Raw genomic sequence first — 21,427 nt, 5'->3', positions numbered from 1 at the left:
TCACTAACCACATTAAACCTTCAGTAAATTGAATTATGCACTTTACATCCCTTTTCTAGTGAATAAGTGCAAATTTACAATAAAATTAACCGTTCCAACACTTAATGTAGCATTTGTTATGTTAAATTTAAACTATTACATCATATTTGACGGTAATATATAATTCTATAAGTATGTGTAATAATTAAATATAACATATTTTCTACCTGAAGGGATCACAAATACACATCCTAATTAATTAAAAATTAAATATGTTGACTCATATATCACAAGGATAGTTTACATCAACCGCAAGAAAAAAAAACATTTTGCACTTACTTTTGGTACTAATTCAAATTACAATACTAAAAGCAAAATATATCAATAATTCAGGGACCAAATGTGTTACAATTCCAAAAAAAAAAAATCATACAGCCAGCGTATTACGTACTTTTAAAATCACTTGTAAATAGAAAAATATAAAATTTAAAAGCAGAACCCAAGTGGTGACAGAGTGTACCCTACAAACCCAATTTGCCGTCGTAGATATATGCTGACAAGGCTTTCTCAGAAACTATATATTATATTATAAATAGTTTTTGTTTTTTAATCATGAATCATGATATTATAAATAGCTTATAATCTCTTCACAATTTTTATCATACTTCTTCTACTGCTACTAAATAAACTCCAATTCCTTCTCACTTTCGGATTCTTTATATTCCTTCTACTCTTATATATATTATCTCTTCAAATATATCCATTGGTTCCTTTCCAAATATTCTTAGCACCATCTCTACACAATATTATTAGACTTATAAATAACAACATATCCATTATTCTTCTTCCTATTACTTCATTCTAGTTCTTTTTTCTTATATACCCTTCTTCATGGTGAGTTTTTCTTTTTTACTTCTCTTTAATCTCTCTATTTTTTTCTTTTTGTGTTATCCTTGATAATTAATGTATATGTTATCTTTATTTTTTAATAACAGGCTAATGAATATGAGGCTGTTAGATATGAAGAGGTAAGCTAAGAACCCTTTCTTATTTTATTGTTGTAGATTTAATTTTGTAAGAATTTTCTTAGTTTGACTGATTTGAGTTCTAATTTCTTTTTGTTGATTTACAGGAATACATACTTAATTCAAGAGGGATGAAATTATTTACATGTAGTTGGGTCCCAACAGATTGTGAACCAAAAGGTTTGATTTTTCTCTGCCATGGATATGCAATGGAGTGCAGTATCTCAATGAAAGGTATTTTTTTAATTTTTTTCGTAAATTATTATATGTATCTGGATTACTGAAACTAATATATTTTTTGTAATTTACTTTTTTAAACAGATGCTGGAATTAGACTGGCAAAAGCAGGATTTGCAGTTTATGGTATGGATTATGAAGGCCATGGAAAATCAGAAGGACTTCAAGGATATGTTCCTAGTTTTGATGCTGTTGTTGATGATTGTTCTGATCATTATTCCAAAATTTCTGGTACTTATTTTTCATCTCATCTAATTTGCTCTGTTTTTAACCCTTATATACCAAAAGAATATAATAACAATCACAGCATACCCAATGAAATTTCACGAGTGGGTTCTGGAGAGTTTAGAGTGTACGCAGACCTTAACCTTATCTTGAAAGGTTGAGAGACTGTTTTCGATAGACCTTCACCTTACCAAAAAGAATCTAATTTCTTTTTTAAAAAGTTGTTTTTTCACCAGTAATCCAAATGCGATTTCATTCCCAAAGTTCGAACCTCAAACGTCTAAGAATGGAGTACTTAATACTCCATTACGACCTTTGGTGGTCTTATGATATAGTTTTGTCATTTAAAACGTTAAGTGATGATAACTCCATTTAACAAACATTGATTGGTAACCTATAATGAATGACAGGTAATCTTGTATAACAGGTTAAATTATACTGATGATGAGTGTATATATTACTTATAATTTTTTTACTAGAACCCCATGATTCAATGAATCATATAACTCTTTTTAAGGGCCATGTGTTTATTTATTTTCATTCCTATTTTCTTGGGGTTTTGATAATTGGTGGATATTGACTTATTCTTTTTTGTTTGTTTGTAATAAATGCAGAAAGGAAGGAGAATAAGAAAAAGATGAGAATATTGATGGGAGAATCCATGGGAGGAGCTGTTGCTCTTCTTTTACACAGAAAGAAACCTGAGTTTTGGGATGGTGCTGTTTTAATTGCTCCTATGTGTAAGGTACGTTTGCAAAATTAAACCCATCAAACTAAATTTCATCTCTCTTATTGGCAAAATTATTCGTGTTTGTATGATATAGCGTGAAATAATTTTTAATAAATTAATATGGTCAGTAACGATTCACGTAGCTGACTTCAACTAAATTACGATTCGCGTAGCTGACTTCAACTAAATAACGATTCAAATAGTCAGAGTACTACTTGTTTATGACTAAAGCGTCGTAGTTGTTGGCAAAAAAAAAAAACTCTTCATCACCCGCACCCTTAGCAGCCATTTGGGGCGGAGCTACAGCTTTGCTTACAAGTTCACAGAATTTAATTGCTTTGGGCCGACACTATATTTGTTTTTAAAAACCCACTTAATATTTATAAATAATTTATTCAAAACAAGTTGCTTTTTCTAATTTGAACAATTCATAAATTCAAAATTGTAACTCCGCTTCTACACCAACCACCCCCATCTTTTAGGAAGAAGAGCCCTATATTCCATTTTAATTCCAACTTGTGTTTGTTTAATTAATTAAAACTATTGAGGCGTTGTTAGTGTTTTGACCAAGAACGTGCAAGCAGGGCTTAGCTCACGGGAAAGTTTTATTGTTTTACTCGGTTTTGGACAAATCTGATTACTTTTTAATGTAACAATTAAAGTCCTTTCTATTTGTTCCCTTGCTACGAAGTGGTCGTAGTTACATGGTATAAGTGGTGGTTTGTTATTTATTTTTTTCCTTTGTTTTTGTTGCGGAGCTACATTGATGGATCTTAATTCAAATTATATATTGATATATATATATATATATATATTTTTGAAATATGCATGACTAATCTATCCAGAACTTGATAAACAAAAAGGAATCCTGGTTCAAAATTTAGAAATTAAAATATTTGGCTCCGGCTTAAACAATAGAACCAATTCAAAAAGAGTGTCCACTTATTCATTTACACACCTATTAAGAAAATACAACTTTTATACAAAAATAAGTAATTTGATTAAAATGCCTCTAATTCAATAAGTATTGAGATTTGGTCACTTATCACTTAATAAGGGAAAATTTTAAAAAGTAAGACTAATTCTTTCTTGATTGGATAAGTGAACATTTTTTTTGAATAAAAAAATAAAGATTAAGTAAACACTCTTTTTGAACGGAGGAGTACTATATATGATTGACCACAACTTGCTTAGGATCGGAGACTTTAAAAAAAAAAAAAAAAATTGGGAGAGGTTGAAGAAATTTTGCTTGGATCTGAATCTTGCACGTGGACGGTGGTTTTGGAGTGATATGACTATTCTGGTTCAAATTTGTCGCTTTACTTACTCTATGAAAACGACTTGATATGTACAAACTAGTACCAATTCAATTCTTAATGATGGTTTTGTTGGGAGTAATATGATATTATGACGTTAATTTGACATTTTACTAACTGTATGAAAACGAACTTGATTTTTGCGTAGTTGTTGAATTTGTTCTGAACCTTCTATTTTTATGAATATTTTGGGTTTAATTTGACATTTTACTAACTTTATGGAAACAAGCTTTGATAATATCCACAAATATGGAATTAGTTTAAAGTAAGTTTGGTTTGGTTGTAGAGCCCCTGTGTGTCTCTGCAATTGCCTCTGAAAAAAACAAGGAGAATTTCTTGGGAAATTTTATCATGCAATTTAAGTGATCTTTTTCTCTCATATATCGAATTTTCTTCCATAGCTTTCAAACATAAACTAACAATTGTTGTAAAAAAAATTAGAACCTTAAAATTAAGGAAGCTTTGGTCTAGTTGTAAGAGCACAACACCTGATGTATGAATTAGGCGCACGTTACGAGTTTAAATTTTGTTGCGTACAAAGAAGGATAAAGGGACGAGCTTATAAGTTAATTTATGTGTTATTGCAATTTAGGCGCATGTCAAGGATTTCAACTTTGTTATAGATAAAAGTCTAATATTTAAGTGGAGAATGGTAGAAGGCCGAATTTATCATCAGCCTAGTTCCAAATCATATGTCACTAGCCTTGAGAGTTTTTCTCGATTATATTTTTAGAAAAAGTAAGGAGTTAATTTTGTTAAACACATGATACTAACACACTTTTTAAAGTGAATTCAAGTGTTAGTTATTGTCTTCTTTCTTTTTTCTTTTGTTTCTTTTGTTGGTTTCTTTTCCATTAAAATTTGTGTGCTATATGTTTATTGATCTTTCAATTGTCAAGCAGATTGCGGATGATATGAGGCCACATCCAATGGTGATCAGTGTATTGACCAAACTTTGCAACTTTATCCCAACTTGGAAAATAATTCCCACTCAAGATGTTGTTGATTTAGCCTTCAGAGACCCTGAAGTTAGAAAAGAGGTACCAACTTTATTTTCTTCCCTTCTCCTTGCTTTACTTACTATTAGACAATTTTTGGGTGACAAAATTAGGCTGTAAAATTATGACCTACTCAACCTGCTCAAATATGGTTGCCCAGCCCATTAATAACTCAATCCATCCCGACTCATCCAAATTTCGTTCATTTAAAAGTTGGGTTGATTTGGACTAAATATGATTTATGAAAAACTTTGTAAAAATATTTTTAATTTGTTTTGTTTAATATGTTATACATAGTCATAATAAAGAAAATAAATTTATTGGTTTTACTTTGTAATCAAGTAACTTCAAAGAAAACAAACAAAAAACTAAAAATTGGTAAAAGTTAGGCGGGTTGAGTTACGACTCAAAATTTAGCTCATCTTGACTCAATCCATCTCAACCCAACTAATTTTTTGTTAGAGTTGCATATTGATCCACTTGTTGATTCAACTCATTTAGACGGGTAAATTTCACAAATAGTCACTTTTTGGTTAATTGAAAAATAGTTATTACCAGGGAATTTCAAATTCGTGATACTTTAGCATATCGGTCATGGAGTTTCACTTGTGGAATTTCAAAATTTCATAATAATGACTGTTTTTCAAAGACAAGACCGAAAGTTGACTAATGAGCGCTATTTCATCTAGACCTGGCCATATCTAGCCCAAAATCGCACATTTGCATGGTTTATATCGTAATATGATCAGTAACAATTCATATGGCTGACCTGTTTGTAATTGCAGATTAGAAACAATCCATTATGCTACAAGGGAAAGCCCCGGCTACAAACAGGGTTCCAACTACTGACAGTCAGCATGGAATTGGAACAAAGACTTGAAGAAGTCACATTGCCATTTCTCATTGTTCATGGTGAAGAGGACACTGTTACTGATCCATCTGTGAGCAAACTTCTATACGAAAAGGCGTCGAGCATCGACAAGAGCTTCAAGTTGTACCCCGGGATGTGGCATTCGCTTTCCTATGGCGAATTCCCGGAGAATAGAGACATTGTGTTCACGGACATTGTCGCGTGGCTCGAAGAGAAAATAAATATGGGTAATTCGAGGCTCGAGAGGCAACAAAAGCAAGCTAATGATCAGAACATACCAAAGATAACCAGTTAGCTGAAAGGACTCTATAGGGATGTGGTAGCATTTTGTTTTCCTGTAAAACAAGAAAAAAAAAAATGATTACAGAAGAAGAAAAGCATTCATAATTCGTTTCTTCACTAATTCTTTATGAAGAGTGCTAAGTTACAAATTTCACAAGATGTTATTTGTCAAGCTATGTTTCTCGGACCTCCAAATGTTAAGAGTTATAAACTTCACAAGATGTCATCCGTCAAGCTATGATGCTCGGATCCTCCAAAATGTTGGGTAAAGCAATTCAAAGAGAAAATGGTCTCATGGTGTGATATTGTTTAAATTGGTCCAAAGTCTGCACTATTTCCCCCAAAACATCTTACACACCACTAACAATATCACGAACCTTATATGTAACTTTCTTTTCTTTTTGGCTACTAATGTAGGACATTTTTTGCACGACCAACACAAAAATGTTACAATACTCCTGTCGGATCCTCCAAAAATTCATTACTTTTGAAAGATCCTAGAGACACTCGACAACATTTTTGAAAAGTCCGTACAAACATGGTTGTCTAAGTGGTTAAAGAGGAAAAGGCTAACACATTTGATGTGCTATAAGTGGTGTATGCATTCATCCTTGCTGCATAATATGCCAGCTACATAATATATCCAAATTTAAAATAAGCGAAGTTTTCTCAAACACACTCTTTCAATAAAGGATGAAATAAACGCAAGATCGGGATACAGTATCCAAGTGATCAAATGAACTGAAATGGAGGTCAAGTATATGGCTACATATGACTAGTTAGACAAGTATGTAGAACTTCATCTAAGAGCCCGTTTGGATTGGCTTATAAGTTGCTTATAAGCTGCTTTCAGCTTTTTTGAGTGTTTGACTGGTCAGCTTAAAGTCATTTTGTGCTTAAAATGAGCTCAAAAAAATAATTGGGCTCATTTGACTTAGCTTATCTAAAGCAGCTTATAAGCCAAAAAAAATAAGTTAGACTATCCCAACTTATTTTTTTTAGCTTATAAGCTGTTTGCAGCTTATAAGCATAAGCCCATCCAAAAGGGCTCTAAGAGAACAAGATAAATAAATGACTTATCTAGCAACAAACACACTTAATTACTACTAAATGTGACTTGCCGTCAAGGGTCATAGTCTCCACTTATCTAATCAATTACATCAACATTCACATATTAGACATCATGTCGAAATAAAATGTCTAAAATTGATTTGCTACCTACAACCATGTGCATTACTCCCTCCAATCTCATTTTGTGTTATGATATTTGACCGAACACAAAATTTAACAAAAAGAATATTTAAAATTTTTGTTCTTAAACATGACGTCTTTGTGACTATAAAATCACGTCATGAAATGTAAAGTTAAATTATTCGTACATATTGTAAGACACCATTTTTTAAAAGAGTAAAATCACACATGCACAATGCATCATTCTCACGAAAGTAGGGATGGCAATTAAGGCGGGGCAGCGCAAAATAATATTTTTGAAAATTTTTAATGGGTTAGGGCAGGGCAGGGAAAAGTTCAGGTTAAAAAATGGATCGGATAAGAAAAGGGTGATCAACGTATTATCATTGATCGAGTAGTAAAATTGATTAAAAAGAAGACATTATAAGTATTTCAGGAACTGATTGTTCAACTAATTCGGAAAAAAAAAAAATCAACAGAAGCTAAAAACAAATTAAATACCACGCTGCAAAGTGAAAAATAAAGCGGAGAAATGAAAGACAACATAAATGGGGCGGGGCGAGGCGAGGGGGGGTAGGGCAGGGCAGGGCAGGGTAGGACAATTTTTTTGAAATATGCTAAACGGGGCAGGACGGGGTGGGGGGGGGGGGGGTCAAAAGCTTAGCAGATCAAGGCTTAACCCGTCCTAACCCGGCTTAACCTGCCCTATTCCATACCTAGGAATAGGAATCCTTAAACAAAACAAAAGGAAAAGGGAAAGAAGAAAATCCTAATCCCAAATTTGGTGACTCCTACGATTTAAGTGTTCACCCTCTTTATCCCAAACTCACTCTTTTTCCACGGAAGCCCCACAACTAAATAATCAAACTGTTCTAACTTGCCCTAACCTGTCCTAACCCGTTGTAAAATGAAACAAATGAAGCCCAAACTTAACGATAGGATATTCACCTTATCCATTAACCTTGAGATTATTTTGTCCCACCTCCTAGATGAGATAAATTAGTCCCAGGATTATAATCCTGGAATTTATAATTCCGGAATAATTTAGTCCGCGTACCAGACGACCCCCAAGTTTTTTCACTCCTTTCAATCTTCCAAATTCCTACCTTGTGTGCAAACAACGGCCAGACTAATAGTTCTTCACATCTCATTAACACAAGTAGTTGTAATCATACTAACTTTCTCTTCCACCACCATCACCCTCTCAACCACTAGAAAACTACTACTACCATTACCATCAGTTGAAATACCTGCACCATCACCCGCTAATAATAATACTATATATGTTCCCCACAACAACATTAACGTCATCTCCTTCGACTTCGACTAATGTTGAAGAACCAAAACAGGTCAACAACAACATTGATTGTAATGAACATGGATGTCCTCCAACGCCCTCCAACGATGACACACCTTATGAGGATAGTACATTACTAAGGATCGTTTATGTTGTGCTTGTGGTTCTGTTTGTGGCCGTAGTTTATTACGATGAATGCATTGATCAGGGGCGGAGGCATAGTGGTGCAAGGGGGTCGAAAATATTTGTCTTTACAGTTTGATTTATAATTTTTATTTTGATAATTCTATGAAGCAATTTCATCTTTAAAGTAATTCTTGTGTTTTGAGTCCATTAAATTACTCAACATTGTTTAGTCAATCGAATATGTGCTAGAAGTATATTGTCATATGTATTATCGAAAAAACGTCGGATCAACTGAACAGACAGACAAAAATCAAAGCAATGAAAAATCGACTTAAATAATTTGATTTTCTTCTTTTTTTAAAAATTGACAACAAAAGCAGGCAAATGATCAGAATTTACCAAAGATCAACCGTTAGGTAAAAGGACCCTATTATTTATACTTATTTAGGAGATTTTTCTTAATACATACAAAGTTAAGAACCAGTTATTAGATTGTGATTAACCTGTAAGTCCTTAACTACGTCATCCCTTATATCCTAGCAACATGATACATCCAAATTTAAAAGAAGGAAAGTTTTCTCAAACGTATTGCCATAGAGGATTGCAATCTTGATACAGTATGCAAGTGATCAAATGGACTAAGTGTAGAGGTCAATTAATTTCTTGAAACCTACATATGACTAGTTAGGCAAGTATGTTGAACTTCATCATATATAAGAATAGGATAAATAAAGGTCTTATCTAGCAACAAACGCACTAAATTACTAGTTTACTACTATACATGACTTGCCATCAAGAGTCATAGTCTCCACATATCTAATCAATTACATCAAAATTGACATGCTAGACATCATGTCCAAATTTAGTACGTCTAAAATGATTTCCTAGCCTAACAAGCATGTGTATTACTCCCTCCATTAAATTTTATGCGAAAGTGTTCAACTTCTATACTTCCTTACCCTAGCTGGATCTCGCTGGTGCCACCTAAACGGTAGGTAGACAGCAGATGTGTGACGTTGATACGTTTTAAATTTAAATATTTTTATAGGGTCTTCTTATTCCTTCTATGTCGCGGGATTAAGACCACTCAGCTATCCAATTTATGTAAAAGACACATTTTGCCTTGCTTCTTGCTTTATCTTACTTGGTAAAGCAACTTTTCGCTCTAGGCGTTCACCTTTTTGGCTTCCTAGATTAAAGGGAAAAAAAGACATTGAAAACTTCTGTTCTTATACATATCATGATATTTTTGTGACCATAAAATATGTCATTAAGGGTAACATGAAAAGTTTAAAGTTAAATTATTCATACATATAAAAAAGACATCATTTTTTGAAACATAATTAAAGATAAAAGTCACATCGAATGGAATAAAAGGAATACAGATTTACAAATATGCATGAGTGTCGTAAAAGTAACTCCTTTTTTCCCCTACAAAGATAAAGACAATTTTCAAGCCAGAATTATCCAAGTAGTATGTCAAATGGAAGGGATGCCAGTAAATATGATAACAAGTGCAGACATCTATAGAGAATATTTATAAATCCTCTGCTTCACCATATATAAGAACAGGATAAATAAAAATCTTATCTAGCGACAAACACACTAAATTACTAGTTTACTACTATACAGACTTGCCATCAAGAGTCATAGTCTCCACATATCTAATCAATTACATCAAAATTGACATGCTAGACATCATGTCCAAATTTAGTACGTCTAAAATGATTTCCTAGCCTAACAAGCATGTGTATTACTCCCTCCATTAAATTTTATGCGAAAGTGTTCAACTTCTATACTTCCTTACCCTAGCTGGATCTCGCTGGTGCCACCTAAACGGTAGGTAGACAGCAGATGTGTGACGTTGATTCGTTTTAAATTTAAATATTTTTATAGGGTCTTCTTATTCCTTCTATGTCGCGGGATTAAGACCACTCAGCTATCCAATTTATGTAAAAGACACATTTTGCCCTTGCTTCTTGCTTTATCATCTTACTTGGTAAAGCAACCTTTCGCTCTAGGCATTCACCTTTTTGGCTTCCTAGATTAAAGGGAAAAAAAGACGTTGAAAACTTCTGTTCTTATACATATCATGATATTTTTGTGACCGTAAAATATATCATTAAGGGTAACATAAAAAGTTTAAAGTTAAATTATTCATACATATAAAAAAAACACCATTTTTTGGAACATAATTAAAGATAAAAGTCACATCGAATGGAATAAAAGGAATACAAATTTACAAATATGCATGAGTGTCGTAAAAGTAATTCCTTTTTTCCCCTACAAAGATAAAGACAATTTTCAAGCCAGAATTATCCAAGTAGTATGTCAAATGGAAGGGACGCCAGTAAATATGATAACAAGTGCAGACATCTATAGAGAATACTTATAAATCCTCTGCTTCATAAATAAAAGTCTTATCTAGCAACAAACGCACTAAATTACTAGTTTACTACTATACATTGACTTGCCATCAAGAGTCATAGTCTCCACATATCTAATCAATTACATCAAAATTGACATGCTAGACATCATGTCCAAATTTAGTACGTCTAAAATGATTTCCTAGCCTAACAAGCATGTGTATTACTCCCTCCATTAAATTTTATGCGAAAGTGTTCAACTTCTATACTTCCTTACCCTAGCTGGATCTCGCTGGTGCCACCTAAACGGTAGGTAAGCAGCGGATGTGATGCAAGCCGAGTTGCCTCAAGGACACTTAAAGGACCGTCTCGTGGAGCCAAAGTTTGGATGATAGCATGGAGAGGACGGATGGGAGATGGAAGAGCATTAAAGTGGCAGAAGAGCATTAAAGTGGCCCACGAGCAAGGAAGGCTATGTTTGCAAGAGGCCACATTCGCAAATTCAAGATTTCCATCTCCACAAGACTAGCCAAACAAGGCCCTTGCCTCATTAATGACATTTATGTAATAATAGGGTCTTCTATTAATTAGTTAGTATAAATAGCTAGTCTTTTATTTCATTGGGGATTTTTGATGAATTGATAAATTGATGAATGATTTTAAGAGTTATCTCTAGAGAGAGAAACTTGTGAGAGAGGCCATGGATGGCTCTTGTTGAATCTTTGATTGTTGAGAGGATTGGTTGCTTGGGAATTCAATTCCCTTGAGGTCATCCTAAGAGGTTGGTGCTATCTAGAGTGTAATTAGGAGGTCTTGGTTATTGAAGAGCCTTGGTTGCCTAATTGTGCCTATTTTTGTGTCAATCTATCTATCCTTTACTTTTCCTTTTGTTTATCTTTTAATTTCTCGTTTCCGCGTATCCGTTTTTGTTTATCTTTTAATTTCTCGTTTCCGCGTATCCATTCTTGTATCAGGATGTGTGACGTTGACTCATTTTAAATTTAAAATATTTTTATAGGGTCTTCTTATACCTTCTATGTCGCAAGGCTAAGACCACTCAGCTATCTCATTCCTTCTATGTCGCGAGGCTAAGACCACTCAGCTATCTAAATTACGTAAAACACATTTTGCCCTTACTTCTGGCCTTATCTTACTTAGTACAACAACCTCTCACACTAAGCGTTCACCTTTTTGACTTCCAGGGTTAAAAGGAAAAAAAGACGTTCGAAGCTTTTGCTCTTATACATATCATGATATTTTTGTGACCATAAAAACACGTCACTAAAGGTAACATGAAAAGTTTAAAGTTAAATTATTCATATATATAAAAAAGACACCATTTTTTTGAAACATAATTAAAAATAGAACTGTCACATAGAATGGAATAAAAGGAATACAGATTTACAAATATGCATCAGTGTCGTAAAAGTAACTCCGCTTTTCCCTACCTTTAAAGAAATAGTTTTCAAGCCAGAATTATCCAAGTAGTATGTGAAATGGAAGGAACGCCACTAAATATCATAACAAGTGCAGACATCTATAGAGAACATTTATAAATCCTCTGACGGGAGGTTGGGAACAAAAAGAAAAAGCTTCTTAGCAATTTAATTTTTAAGTACATAGAGAACTCCAAAATTACTGATATTAACCACTATTGCAGTAAATCATTAGTCCAAGCAATGCAAAAATGTAGGCCTCACCATAAGAGATCCAACTCTTAGTAGAAGAGTCCACAAATTTAAAGCAAGTCATTCAATCTCTGCATTGTGTGACCACATTTCTCAGAAACAAACTGGAAATACACAATAAAGTTAACCGGTAATTTCCTACAAGAATCAGTTGAAAAGACTAGGCTACAGCATAATTACAACAGAGAAGCTGGCGATAATTAATTCCACGCCTTTTCAACTACTTCTGTAGTGAACATAGCTTGGATTACATGCTGGCCTCCCTTCTCTTGCATCCACAAAAGCTCAAATCAGATGAAACTTCCATAGCTCTCTGCAGCATGCTCCTCTTATGCCACATGACGTGTCCCTTAAATTGATTAAGACTAAAACCATCACCTTGAGATAAGAAAATTAGATTTTGAGTAGTTTGATCATTACCAAAAAGAAACAAACATGACACAGTTTGCTATCACATAGAAGTCTTTGTGCCCCTAGACAAATTGCACGTTGATGTACCAAGAGAGGAACAAGACATTATTGGCAATCACATAGAAGTGTTTCAGTATCCCTTAACAAATGGCATACTGATGTACTATTAAAGTGCAGCAAGAATTGATTGACAACACATTGAATTGATTGATCACAAAAGGAAAACTTGATTCAGTTTCGAAGCCATAAATAAAATGAAGAAAGCTTCTAAACTTAAAACTCTCTCCTTTTTCCATTTTGATATCTGTGATGTTCGGACACAACTTGTACCCACCTTGACCACACTACCAAGCAGCTTGTTTAGCCCACAAACACAGTTTGCCAATACAATCATGCCTACCAAGGTTGGAGCACATGAGCTCACACCAAGTGTCGTAATTGAGATTTGAAAACTAAGTTCTCTTCAAACTTGCAGACAATTGTCAATATTAATTGTGATTAACCCTCGAAGATGCGGCCTAACAGCTGAAGAGTTGGAATAATAACTTGGGGACAAGGTCCAGATTCTAGTACCCTAATTAAATACTTCTCACCTGTCTATGTCTTGGTGGAAAAAGTTACTTAACACATGTGTGGATAGAAGGTCCCAAGTACTTGGTGGATTAGTCGAAGGATGCAGACTTACCTGGACACACGGTTATCCCAAAAAATATCAACTATGACTGACATGCAAAAGCTGTATATGTAAAGACAGGGGAATGTACCTTCGCCTAAACATGTTCTCAAATGATTTTGTTTCTTATTTCTTCAAGCTTTTTCAGAATCTCGCCTGGTGTCCTATCCAACTCATCTGCAATTTTGCGCTGCATATCCATAGGCAAGGTTGGGAACTGTTCACACAAGTCTCCATCTATCACATCCTGCAAAATAGTTCCAACTTTTCACTGTTATCATCGACATGAAATAAGGATTGCACAATCAAACTGATGTAGGTATGTAAAATGGAAAGAGCATAGACTCTCCTTGGTACCATGCAATCTAGTTAATTTGTAAAAACTGAAACTTGTAGCAGTTTCACAAAAACTGCATAATTAAACAAATAAAAAATGCAACTACCAATAAAATCAGCCGGGTAGACATAGAAACACCCTGTGGCAACTCAGAAGTCCTTTTTGTTCAAAGGATGTACTAGGGGTGGGCATAATACTGAAAACCGAAAAACCAGACCGAACCGAAATAATTCAGCTCTTTGATTTCGGTTCGGTTTTATTTATTATGTAACTTCGGTGTTCGGTTCGGTTTTCGGTTTTGGGGTCCCGGTTTTCCGGTTCTTCAGTTAAACCAAAATGTGTGCTGCACATTCAATTATTTTCCTACATTAGCGCGAAGTTGTATGGCAGCCATAGTAAGTTTGGTGAGGCAACATGGATACATGTATGTGGAAGTCAAATGCTCTCTTTTTCTTTGATAAATGGAACTGCAAGTGAGGATTGCAAGAATACAATGGAATCTCGTAGACACAAGCAGGCAGCAGCTGATTTTATACATACTATGGCTGCACATTTTCAAACAAGTAGCAGTGCACAATGCTGATTTCTTGCTGCTACAGTAGTAAATGTTGTTGTGTTGTTGATTTCGACATAAAGTAGCGAGATTAATCATACTAAAAATAGAAATAAAGAACTGAAAAACCGAATTAGAAAAACCAAACCGAACTTGAGAAAAGCCAAACCAAATTAGTGTTCGGTACACACTTTTCCATAACCAAAAACCGAAGAACTGAACCAAAGTTTGAAAAAACCAAACCGAAGAACCAAATGCCCACCCCTAGCATGTACAACACTTCAAAATAGTGAAATCAAGAAAACGTGAATATTCACAAGCCCACTAAATAGTTCATTGTCAAAAATTATAAGACATATCCAAGCATGACAAAGTTGCACTTATCAGGATAAGCCTGGAGGATGCAACCACTTATAATCCATGTAGCACAAGCACGTTTCTTGTTCCAAAACTGGTCAAGGATTTGATGATCAAACTTTTTTTCTTTTTTGTTTTTTTTTTGTTTTCTGGAATAAGTAGAGATTTTAATGTGTTAAACATTTTAATTTACCTTCCTACCAACCAAGTTTTGTAAAGTAGCTAAAGACAAACCCCAGTTACACTTCAGCGTCAAAGTTAGCTTCAAAAGTAATTCATTTACTACACTAGTTCACCTCTGCTGCCTATCAGGATGTCAAACTAAGTAGGTAACTAGAACCTTTCGCGTTGGAACATCAAGGAAATAGCTGATTGAGCAAGTACAAGCCTACCTTAACGGGGAAGTAGGCAGATCTATAGGCCATGTGATCCCTGCCACATAAAGGTGGGAACTCCTGCCTCAAATGCATCTCCAAATGAGAGAAGAAGTCAACGTCATCCCTCGAGGTAAATGGAAGCATTGCCCCGACGCTTCCCATCACAGTCCCGTAGATTATGCATTCGCCCCCTCCTGGAATAAGTGATGCCCTTTGCAAGCAAGAGACCACATCACCAACATGAAATTGCACTATCTCCTCAACCTTGTTTGGGGCACCATTCAGCTTCCCCTGCTCCCATTTTATTTTTCCACCAGTAGGATCTTCTTCGATCTCATCTGAGACGTCCTGAGGTAATCGCACAAAGTAGATATTCCCGAACTTATCAGCTCCAGCCACAGTGTCAAAATCTACATGCTGTGCTGCTGTTAGCCATCTCGGAACCGTGTCATCAGCAAATATGTACAGTTGATTTTCGTCACGTCTATACTTACAGTAGTGGAATGACTGCAAGAAGTGAACAATTGGAACAGATTAGTTATCAAACTTCATAAAATATGACATCAAAGAAGACTATTTTTTAAGAAATCCGAAGAACTGTTCCTATTAGAAATTATCTAACCCATCCATCAGTCTACTTTCTATAGGTTTAAACGGCCAATTCAGTCACTCTGTAGTAAATTAGTATTATCAGAAGAAAAATCACAGGTAACTATAGACGTAGAGCCCGTTTGGATTGGCTTACAGCTTAAAGCTGTTTGCAGCTTATAAGCTGAAAAAAATAAGTTGGGGTAGTCCAACTTATTTTTTTTGGCTTATAAGCTGTTTTCAGCTTATAAGCTGCTTTAGATAAACTAAGTCAAATGGGTCCAATTATTTTTTTGAGCTTATTTTAAGCATAAAATGACTTTAAGCTGGCCAGCCAAACACTCAAAAAAGCTGAAAACAGCTTATAAGCCAACTTATAAGCCAATCCAAACGGGCTCGTAATTAGCAAGTTGGCTAACAACATATAATCATGCAGCCAAGCTTCATTGTGCTACTCCAGTGCAGGGGAAAAGAAACTTTCAAATAGTTATGCTATGTGGCAATTTTGATTTATAATTAAAAAAACTTCGGTCACATAGCAAACGGATATTATTTTCAGGCTATTTGAATATATGAACTTAATTAGTTTTATGAGGTTATTCAATTTAATGCAGAATGTTCTAAACGCTATAAATCATTTCATACTTAGCAACATTTCCTCCAATCATTTCTATTGCCGCAATTTCAATTAATACTCAATTATCGATGCTCATTAGATTCTTTTTCCCCAACCCAGTCATTAGATTCAAACTATGTCTTTAGACTAGAACGCAGGACACTTCTCAGCTACAATTTACATCAAATAAATAGTATCCAGAGGGAATGTAAATTACTACAGCAATTACGTATAAAGCAGAATATTTTACAATGACCATACCTCTTGCATGTCACCAACATAAATCCGATCACGATAGGTATGGATAGCTGTGATTGAGTTGGGGAATAGCTTGTTCTCACATTTTCGGAGGAGTCTTTTCTTCCCCAAATCATACAACCTAAGGACAGACCCAATACCAGCCAGTAACCTTCCTTGGAACTGACATAGTGCAAGAGGCACACCATCTACCTGTGTCTTGTGCAAAAGCTCTAGGACCTTCCCATCTTCTTTAAATTTGTATATATGAATGTATGCTGCTTCGAACGACTTTTTGGGCCAAAACTGAAGGCCCTTGGCAGTACCAACAGCTAACAGAGCTCCATGCTCCTTGTCATGGAAATTAACAGTGCATATGCTAAATGCAGCCTCATTATCCTGAAGCTCTAGCAGACAAGTGGTTTGTGTTGTTCTTGGATCAAGGACTCTGATGCAGGAAACCCATCTTCCCGATTCCGATTTAGGATAACCATATTGTTCATCAGATAGTGGATCATTACCATCCTCATCTTCGCCATTCTCCATTTGTTCTGCATTTCCATTTTCACCATTCCCAGCTGTCTCGAAGCACTCTTTTTTGGCAGCTTCACGCTCTTCTGCAGTATATGCTCCCTGGTCACTCTCAATCATTATCACCATCTTCCGTTTGGGTTGAAGAACAAACCTTCTTGGTGTATACCTTAAAGGTATAGCTGTTTCATTGAAAGTCTCACCCAATCTCTCTATCGTGAAGACCCTCAATGCATCCCCAGCAACCGCTACCACACCTTCTGCACATTGATCGGATGAAAACGAGGCTGCAAATTCTAGAGTCTCATATGATAAAGGTGTCAAAAGAAAATGTCCTTGGTGTATATAACCTAGCCATGGTCTACTTGACAAACAGAGCATAGCACGCCGTCCTCTCACAACAATGGAAAAGAGCTTAGGGGCTCTAAGCCCCAAGAAACGTGAACGTGCATCTGAAAGCTGCCCAGTTATCATATCCACCACAGTCCTGAATAAAACCCCATTTTGTAAACCAGCATTAAGGAAAAGGCTGGCAGGGTGATCTGCACCATCCTCTCCACCAACAGAGGCCTGAACTTCAAGAAAAAGGAGAGACTCTGGCGGTGAAGATACACTTTGAAGGCTCAGAACCTGCATACAGTCGTCAGGGTCCAACGACAAGATACGAATAGTGTTATCATATGATCCAACTGCAAGGAAACGGGACCTTTGTCTTCCCTCAGGAACAGGGGCAATGTCCAGACAAGCTACATCACCTGACATCTCATGCTTCTCGACTTCCATCAACTGGCCAGTCATATCCACTTCAAAATATATCAGCTCCCCTCCACTTAGTGCAATTACCACTTGAAGTCTATTCGATCCAACCTTGACAATAGTTCTCTTTCCAGGAGTTCTCCATTCATTAATACGACCATCTTCTCTAATATGCCTTATTCCACTAGGATGAACTTGCATCAACGAATCATCACCGATCAATGAAACAGCAAGGGAAGGAGTAGTATCAAGAAACCCACTGTCACTAACTTCTTCAACTGTCTCACCAATAGAAAGCACAAGAGTTGCATTTGCAAAAGAGACAACAATATAGGCATCAAACTCGTCATTAACATTCTTTTTAACAGTCCAGACAGCACTTGGAACACCAGGAAGCTGTGACACGGCCATTTCACTAACAGCTAAACCTGGCCTAAGTATACGCAACGAAGACCGAGGACCCCTCCCACAAAGTGAAAATATTTGTGGAGTTTCCTCGTCAAAAAGATTTACGATTTTCATATCCATGATTGGCATCAAGCTCTCAACCTGATCGATCCTAACAAGGTTTTTCAGCTTTCTTGGCTGGAAAAATACAGGCTGAAAACCTTCTTCAGTTTCCATTAACGTCGACGATGAAGCTTCAACATCCGGGTCATCTCCTATCGCCTGAAACTGATACAATGCATGATTCCCAAACTCTGACGAAGCAAACAGAAACCCTGACTTCATAACACACAGAGAAGAACTGACCGGAATCGTATCAAAATACTTAATCTTTAACTCCTTAACCCTGTCATTATCGTGATCCAAAGTCACCTTAAAGATATCTCCATATTCAGTTTGCAAAAGAAAGAAAAACATCGACTTCTGCTTATGCATAGCAGCCGAAACAATCAGAACCCCACGTTCCGCTGGCAAATCTACCCTCCTCGGAATAACAGCCCTAACATCAGGATGTCCCTGATTCTTATAAATAACGAAATTCTCCGCACAAACAAGCACACCACTCGGACCATCCCCACCACCGGGAACCGTCACGAGCAAATTCGCACCGTTATCAACCTGTTCAGACCACTTCCTCGAAACATGATTAAGCCCCAAATCCAACTCATAAAACGTCAAATGCTTCTGCGCCTCGTTCGCAGCCTGACCCGTCGGATCTTGATCCGCCTCCGCGTAATCCAGCTCAATCGCAGCGAATATCGGGTTATCAAAACCACAATCAACCCCACATATCGAAAACGTAATCGTATGGCTCTTATGTGCTTCTAATGGCGACGAAATCGTTAACCTAGCAGCAGTATCTCTATTCAATACATACACTAATTTCTGTTTCTCACAAGCACCAATCATAACAGCTCTACCTTTCGGGTCAATACCCAAATACTGACCCGGAACTATCCTTCTACAACCCGATTTCCCAAAAGTCTCCTGATGTACTTTATCAAAACAGTTCTTTTCTTTATTATATTCCAATATAACTATCCGACCCGAATCCGACCCGACTACAATATAATCTTTTTGTGCACCGGTTAACCGAAATTGAGCTAAAGAACGTATAGATCCGAATATTTCAACGGATAACAAGGTTTGAAGCCTACCGTTATCATCGGGTCGGATTAGGTCTAATACTTTGCCACGTGCCACGACGATTTCTTGTAATTTTCCGCCGGAGAAACTGCCGTTGATGGCGCAGAGTATTCCCGTGGGTTTTTGGAGAGTTAAACTGTAGAGATACATTGTGGTAAAACCCTAGGTCAAATTTGGGGATTTAGGGTTTTTTGAGGAGTAGATTGGGAAATGAAGTGCTTTTTGCTTAAACCCTAGAGGAGAGTGCGAGTGTGTGTGTGAAAGATGGAGGTGAGTGATTGGGGTTTTATTTTTGGACCGGGTTGACCCGAAGAGGCGGTTCGTGAGTGAAAACGGGCTAAAAATATCTTCCGTTACTAATTTAAGTCAAAAATATCCACCCGTCATTAAAGTTTTTAAGTATACTCATGTCTTAATGGAAATCCTCAAATCCTCCAAAATAATCCGACTTCATTTTTTAAACCCTTTTTAAAAAATATCTTACCTTTTTTGTTTTCATTAGTTTATTTGTTTCAAAATGTTTGTTTTACTTTTCTTTTTACTCCGTTTAAAAAAAATGTTTCTTTATTTTTTTTACGACTCTTTAATTCCAACTTTTCACGTGATATGTTTAAGACCACAAGATTAATAGATATTTTGATACATTCAACATAACTCTGATGTAAGAGTAGTAGTAGATTTAAAAGTGTTCTTTACTTTCTTAAATCTTGTGTCAAGTCAAAATTCAAAACCAGACAAACATTTAAAACGGAGGGAGTAATTTTTTATTCTAGCTTGTTTGACTAAGTGGATGTTTGGACATAAAAATGTCAATTTTTTAAAATGTGAAATTTTTTAAAAAGGTAGTATATGCGAAATGGTATTTGAAAATTAAAATTATGTTCTTGGAAAAAAGTTGAATTTTTGTGAGTGATTTGGAGTGAAAAAGTGAAAATACGTACTTGGAGTTTTTCGAATTTCAAAATTTCCGAAATTAAACTTCAAGTGGAACTCCAACAAAATTATAACAATTCTATGTGCAAAAATAATTTCGGAATACTAGTTCCGAAAAAAAAAAAAAGGGATAAGGCACTGTTACCCCCCTAAACTTTGGCCAAAATTGCTTGGACACACCTTACCTTTCCAGAGGTCCTATTACCCCCTGAACTTTTTTAAAACGGAATAATTTACCACCCTAAGCGCTGACGTGGCAAGGAGAGTGTATTTCACTCTCTTTGGGAGAGTGAGAAGCATAAAATCTGACACGTGTCATTTTTTTAATTGAGTACTTTACATTTAATTACACCTAATATCATTAAAGCTTAATGTTTTTTCTAAACTGTTTTTTTTTTAATGTGGAAAACTTAATTTTTTTTAATTAAAAATTTGTATTTTCTTAAAATATGGAAAGCTGAATTGTTTTTAAAAAATATGAAAAATCCATTTTTTTTTAGAAAATAAATATGGAACTGAGTTTTCTTATTAAAAAATCTGGTTTAAATCTAGAAAACTGATTTTTTTCTATATATGAAAAAAAAATCTAGTTTTCCAGATTTAGTTTAAAAAACGGGTTTTCCACATTTTATAAAAATTTAGTTTTTTCACATTTTGACAAGAAAAAATACCTTTTCCAGATTTTTTAAAATTATAATCCAGATTTTATTTAAAAAATAAAAGTGTCCTAAGAAAATGAAATCATGAAAATCTAGATTTTTTAAGGAATTTTAAAAAAATAATCAAGTTTTCCATATTTTAAAAAAGATCCATGTTTTCAGGGTTTTTTTTTTGAATGGATTTATAAAAATAAAATTTTCAGATTTTTTTAAAAGAAAATTCAATTTTCAATTTTTTTTAAAAATGCCACGTAAGCGAAAAGAATTAAAAAAATAGAAAATAATTAAATATACATGTGGCAAGGAAAGTGTATGTCACTCTCCCATGAGAAAGTAGATATTCAGTTTCACGGTGGTAACTATTCCGTTTTAAACAAATTCAGGGGTAATAGGACCCCCGAAAAGATAAGGTGTGTTGTAGCAACTTCGGCGAAAGTTCAGGGGTAATTATCCCTAACCAAACGGGCCCTAATTG

General features: G+C 35.2%; 2 protein-coding genes across 5 annotated transcripts; one reads left to right on the top strand and one right to left on the bottom strand.

Annotated features, from left to right (window-relative positions):
- Positions 1-638: 638 nt before the first annotated feature.
- On the top strand, positions 639-5,897 carry LOC132613825 (caffeoylshikimate esterase-like). Its single transcript, XM_060328088.1, has 7 exons — positions 639-873; positions 975-1,007; positions 1,112-1,238; positions 1,326-1,472; positions 2,081-2,211; positions 4,415-4,552; positions 5,296-5,897. Exons 1-7 carry the CDS (start codon positions 871-873, stop codon positions 5,674-5,676), a joined length of 960 nt encoding a protein of 319 aa, XP_060184071.1. The 5' UTR covers positions 639-870; the 3' UTR covers positions 5,677-5,897.
- A 6,371-nt stretch (positions 5,898-12,268) lies between these two features.
- Positions 12,269-19,628, bottom strand: LOC132614423 (spliceosome-associated protein 130 A). Of its 4 annotated transcripts, none has more exons than XR_009572296.1 (5): positions 16,505-19,628; positions 15,055-15,546; positions 13,507-13,662; positions 13,336-13,427; positions 12,269-12,709 (listed from the first exon to the last, which is right to left on the bottom strand). XR_009572296.1 is itself a non-coding variant. In XM_060328877.1 (4 exons), exons 1-3 carry the CDS (start codon positions 19,508-19,510, stop codon positions 13,525-13,527), a joined length of 3,636 nt encoding a protein of 1,211 aa, XP_060184860.1. In that variant the 5' UTR covers positions 19,511-19,628; the 3' UTR covers positions 12,269-12,709; positions 13,507-13,524. The 4 variants fall into 4 exon arrangements, 2 of the variants coding, with proteins under 2 accessions (XP_060184860.1, XP_060184861.1); XR_009572297.1 differs by having other exon boundaries at positions 12,269-12,680; XM_060328877.1 differs by lacking the exon at positions 13,336-13,427.
- Positions 19,629-21,427: the final 1,799 nt, after the last annotated feature.

The sequence above is a fragment of the Lycium barbarum genome, chromosome 10 (genome assembly GCF_019175385.1).
Source record: "Lycium barbarum isolate Lr01 chromosome 10, ASM1917538v2, whole genome shotgun sequence".
Taxonomy (NCBI): Eukaryota; Viridiplantae; Streptophyta; class Magnoliopsida; order Solanales; family Solanaceae; genus Lycium; species Lycium barbarum.
This window is presented reverse-complemented; position numbering and strand designations above follow the sequence as displayed.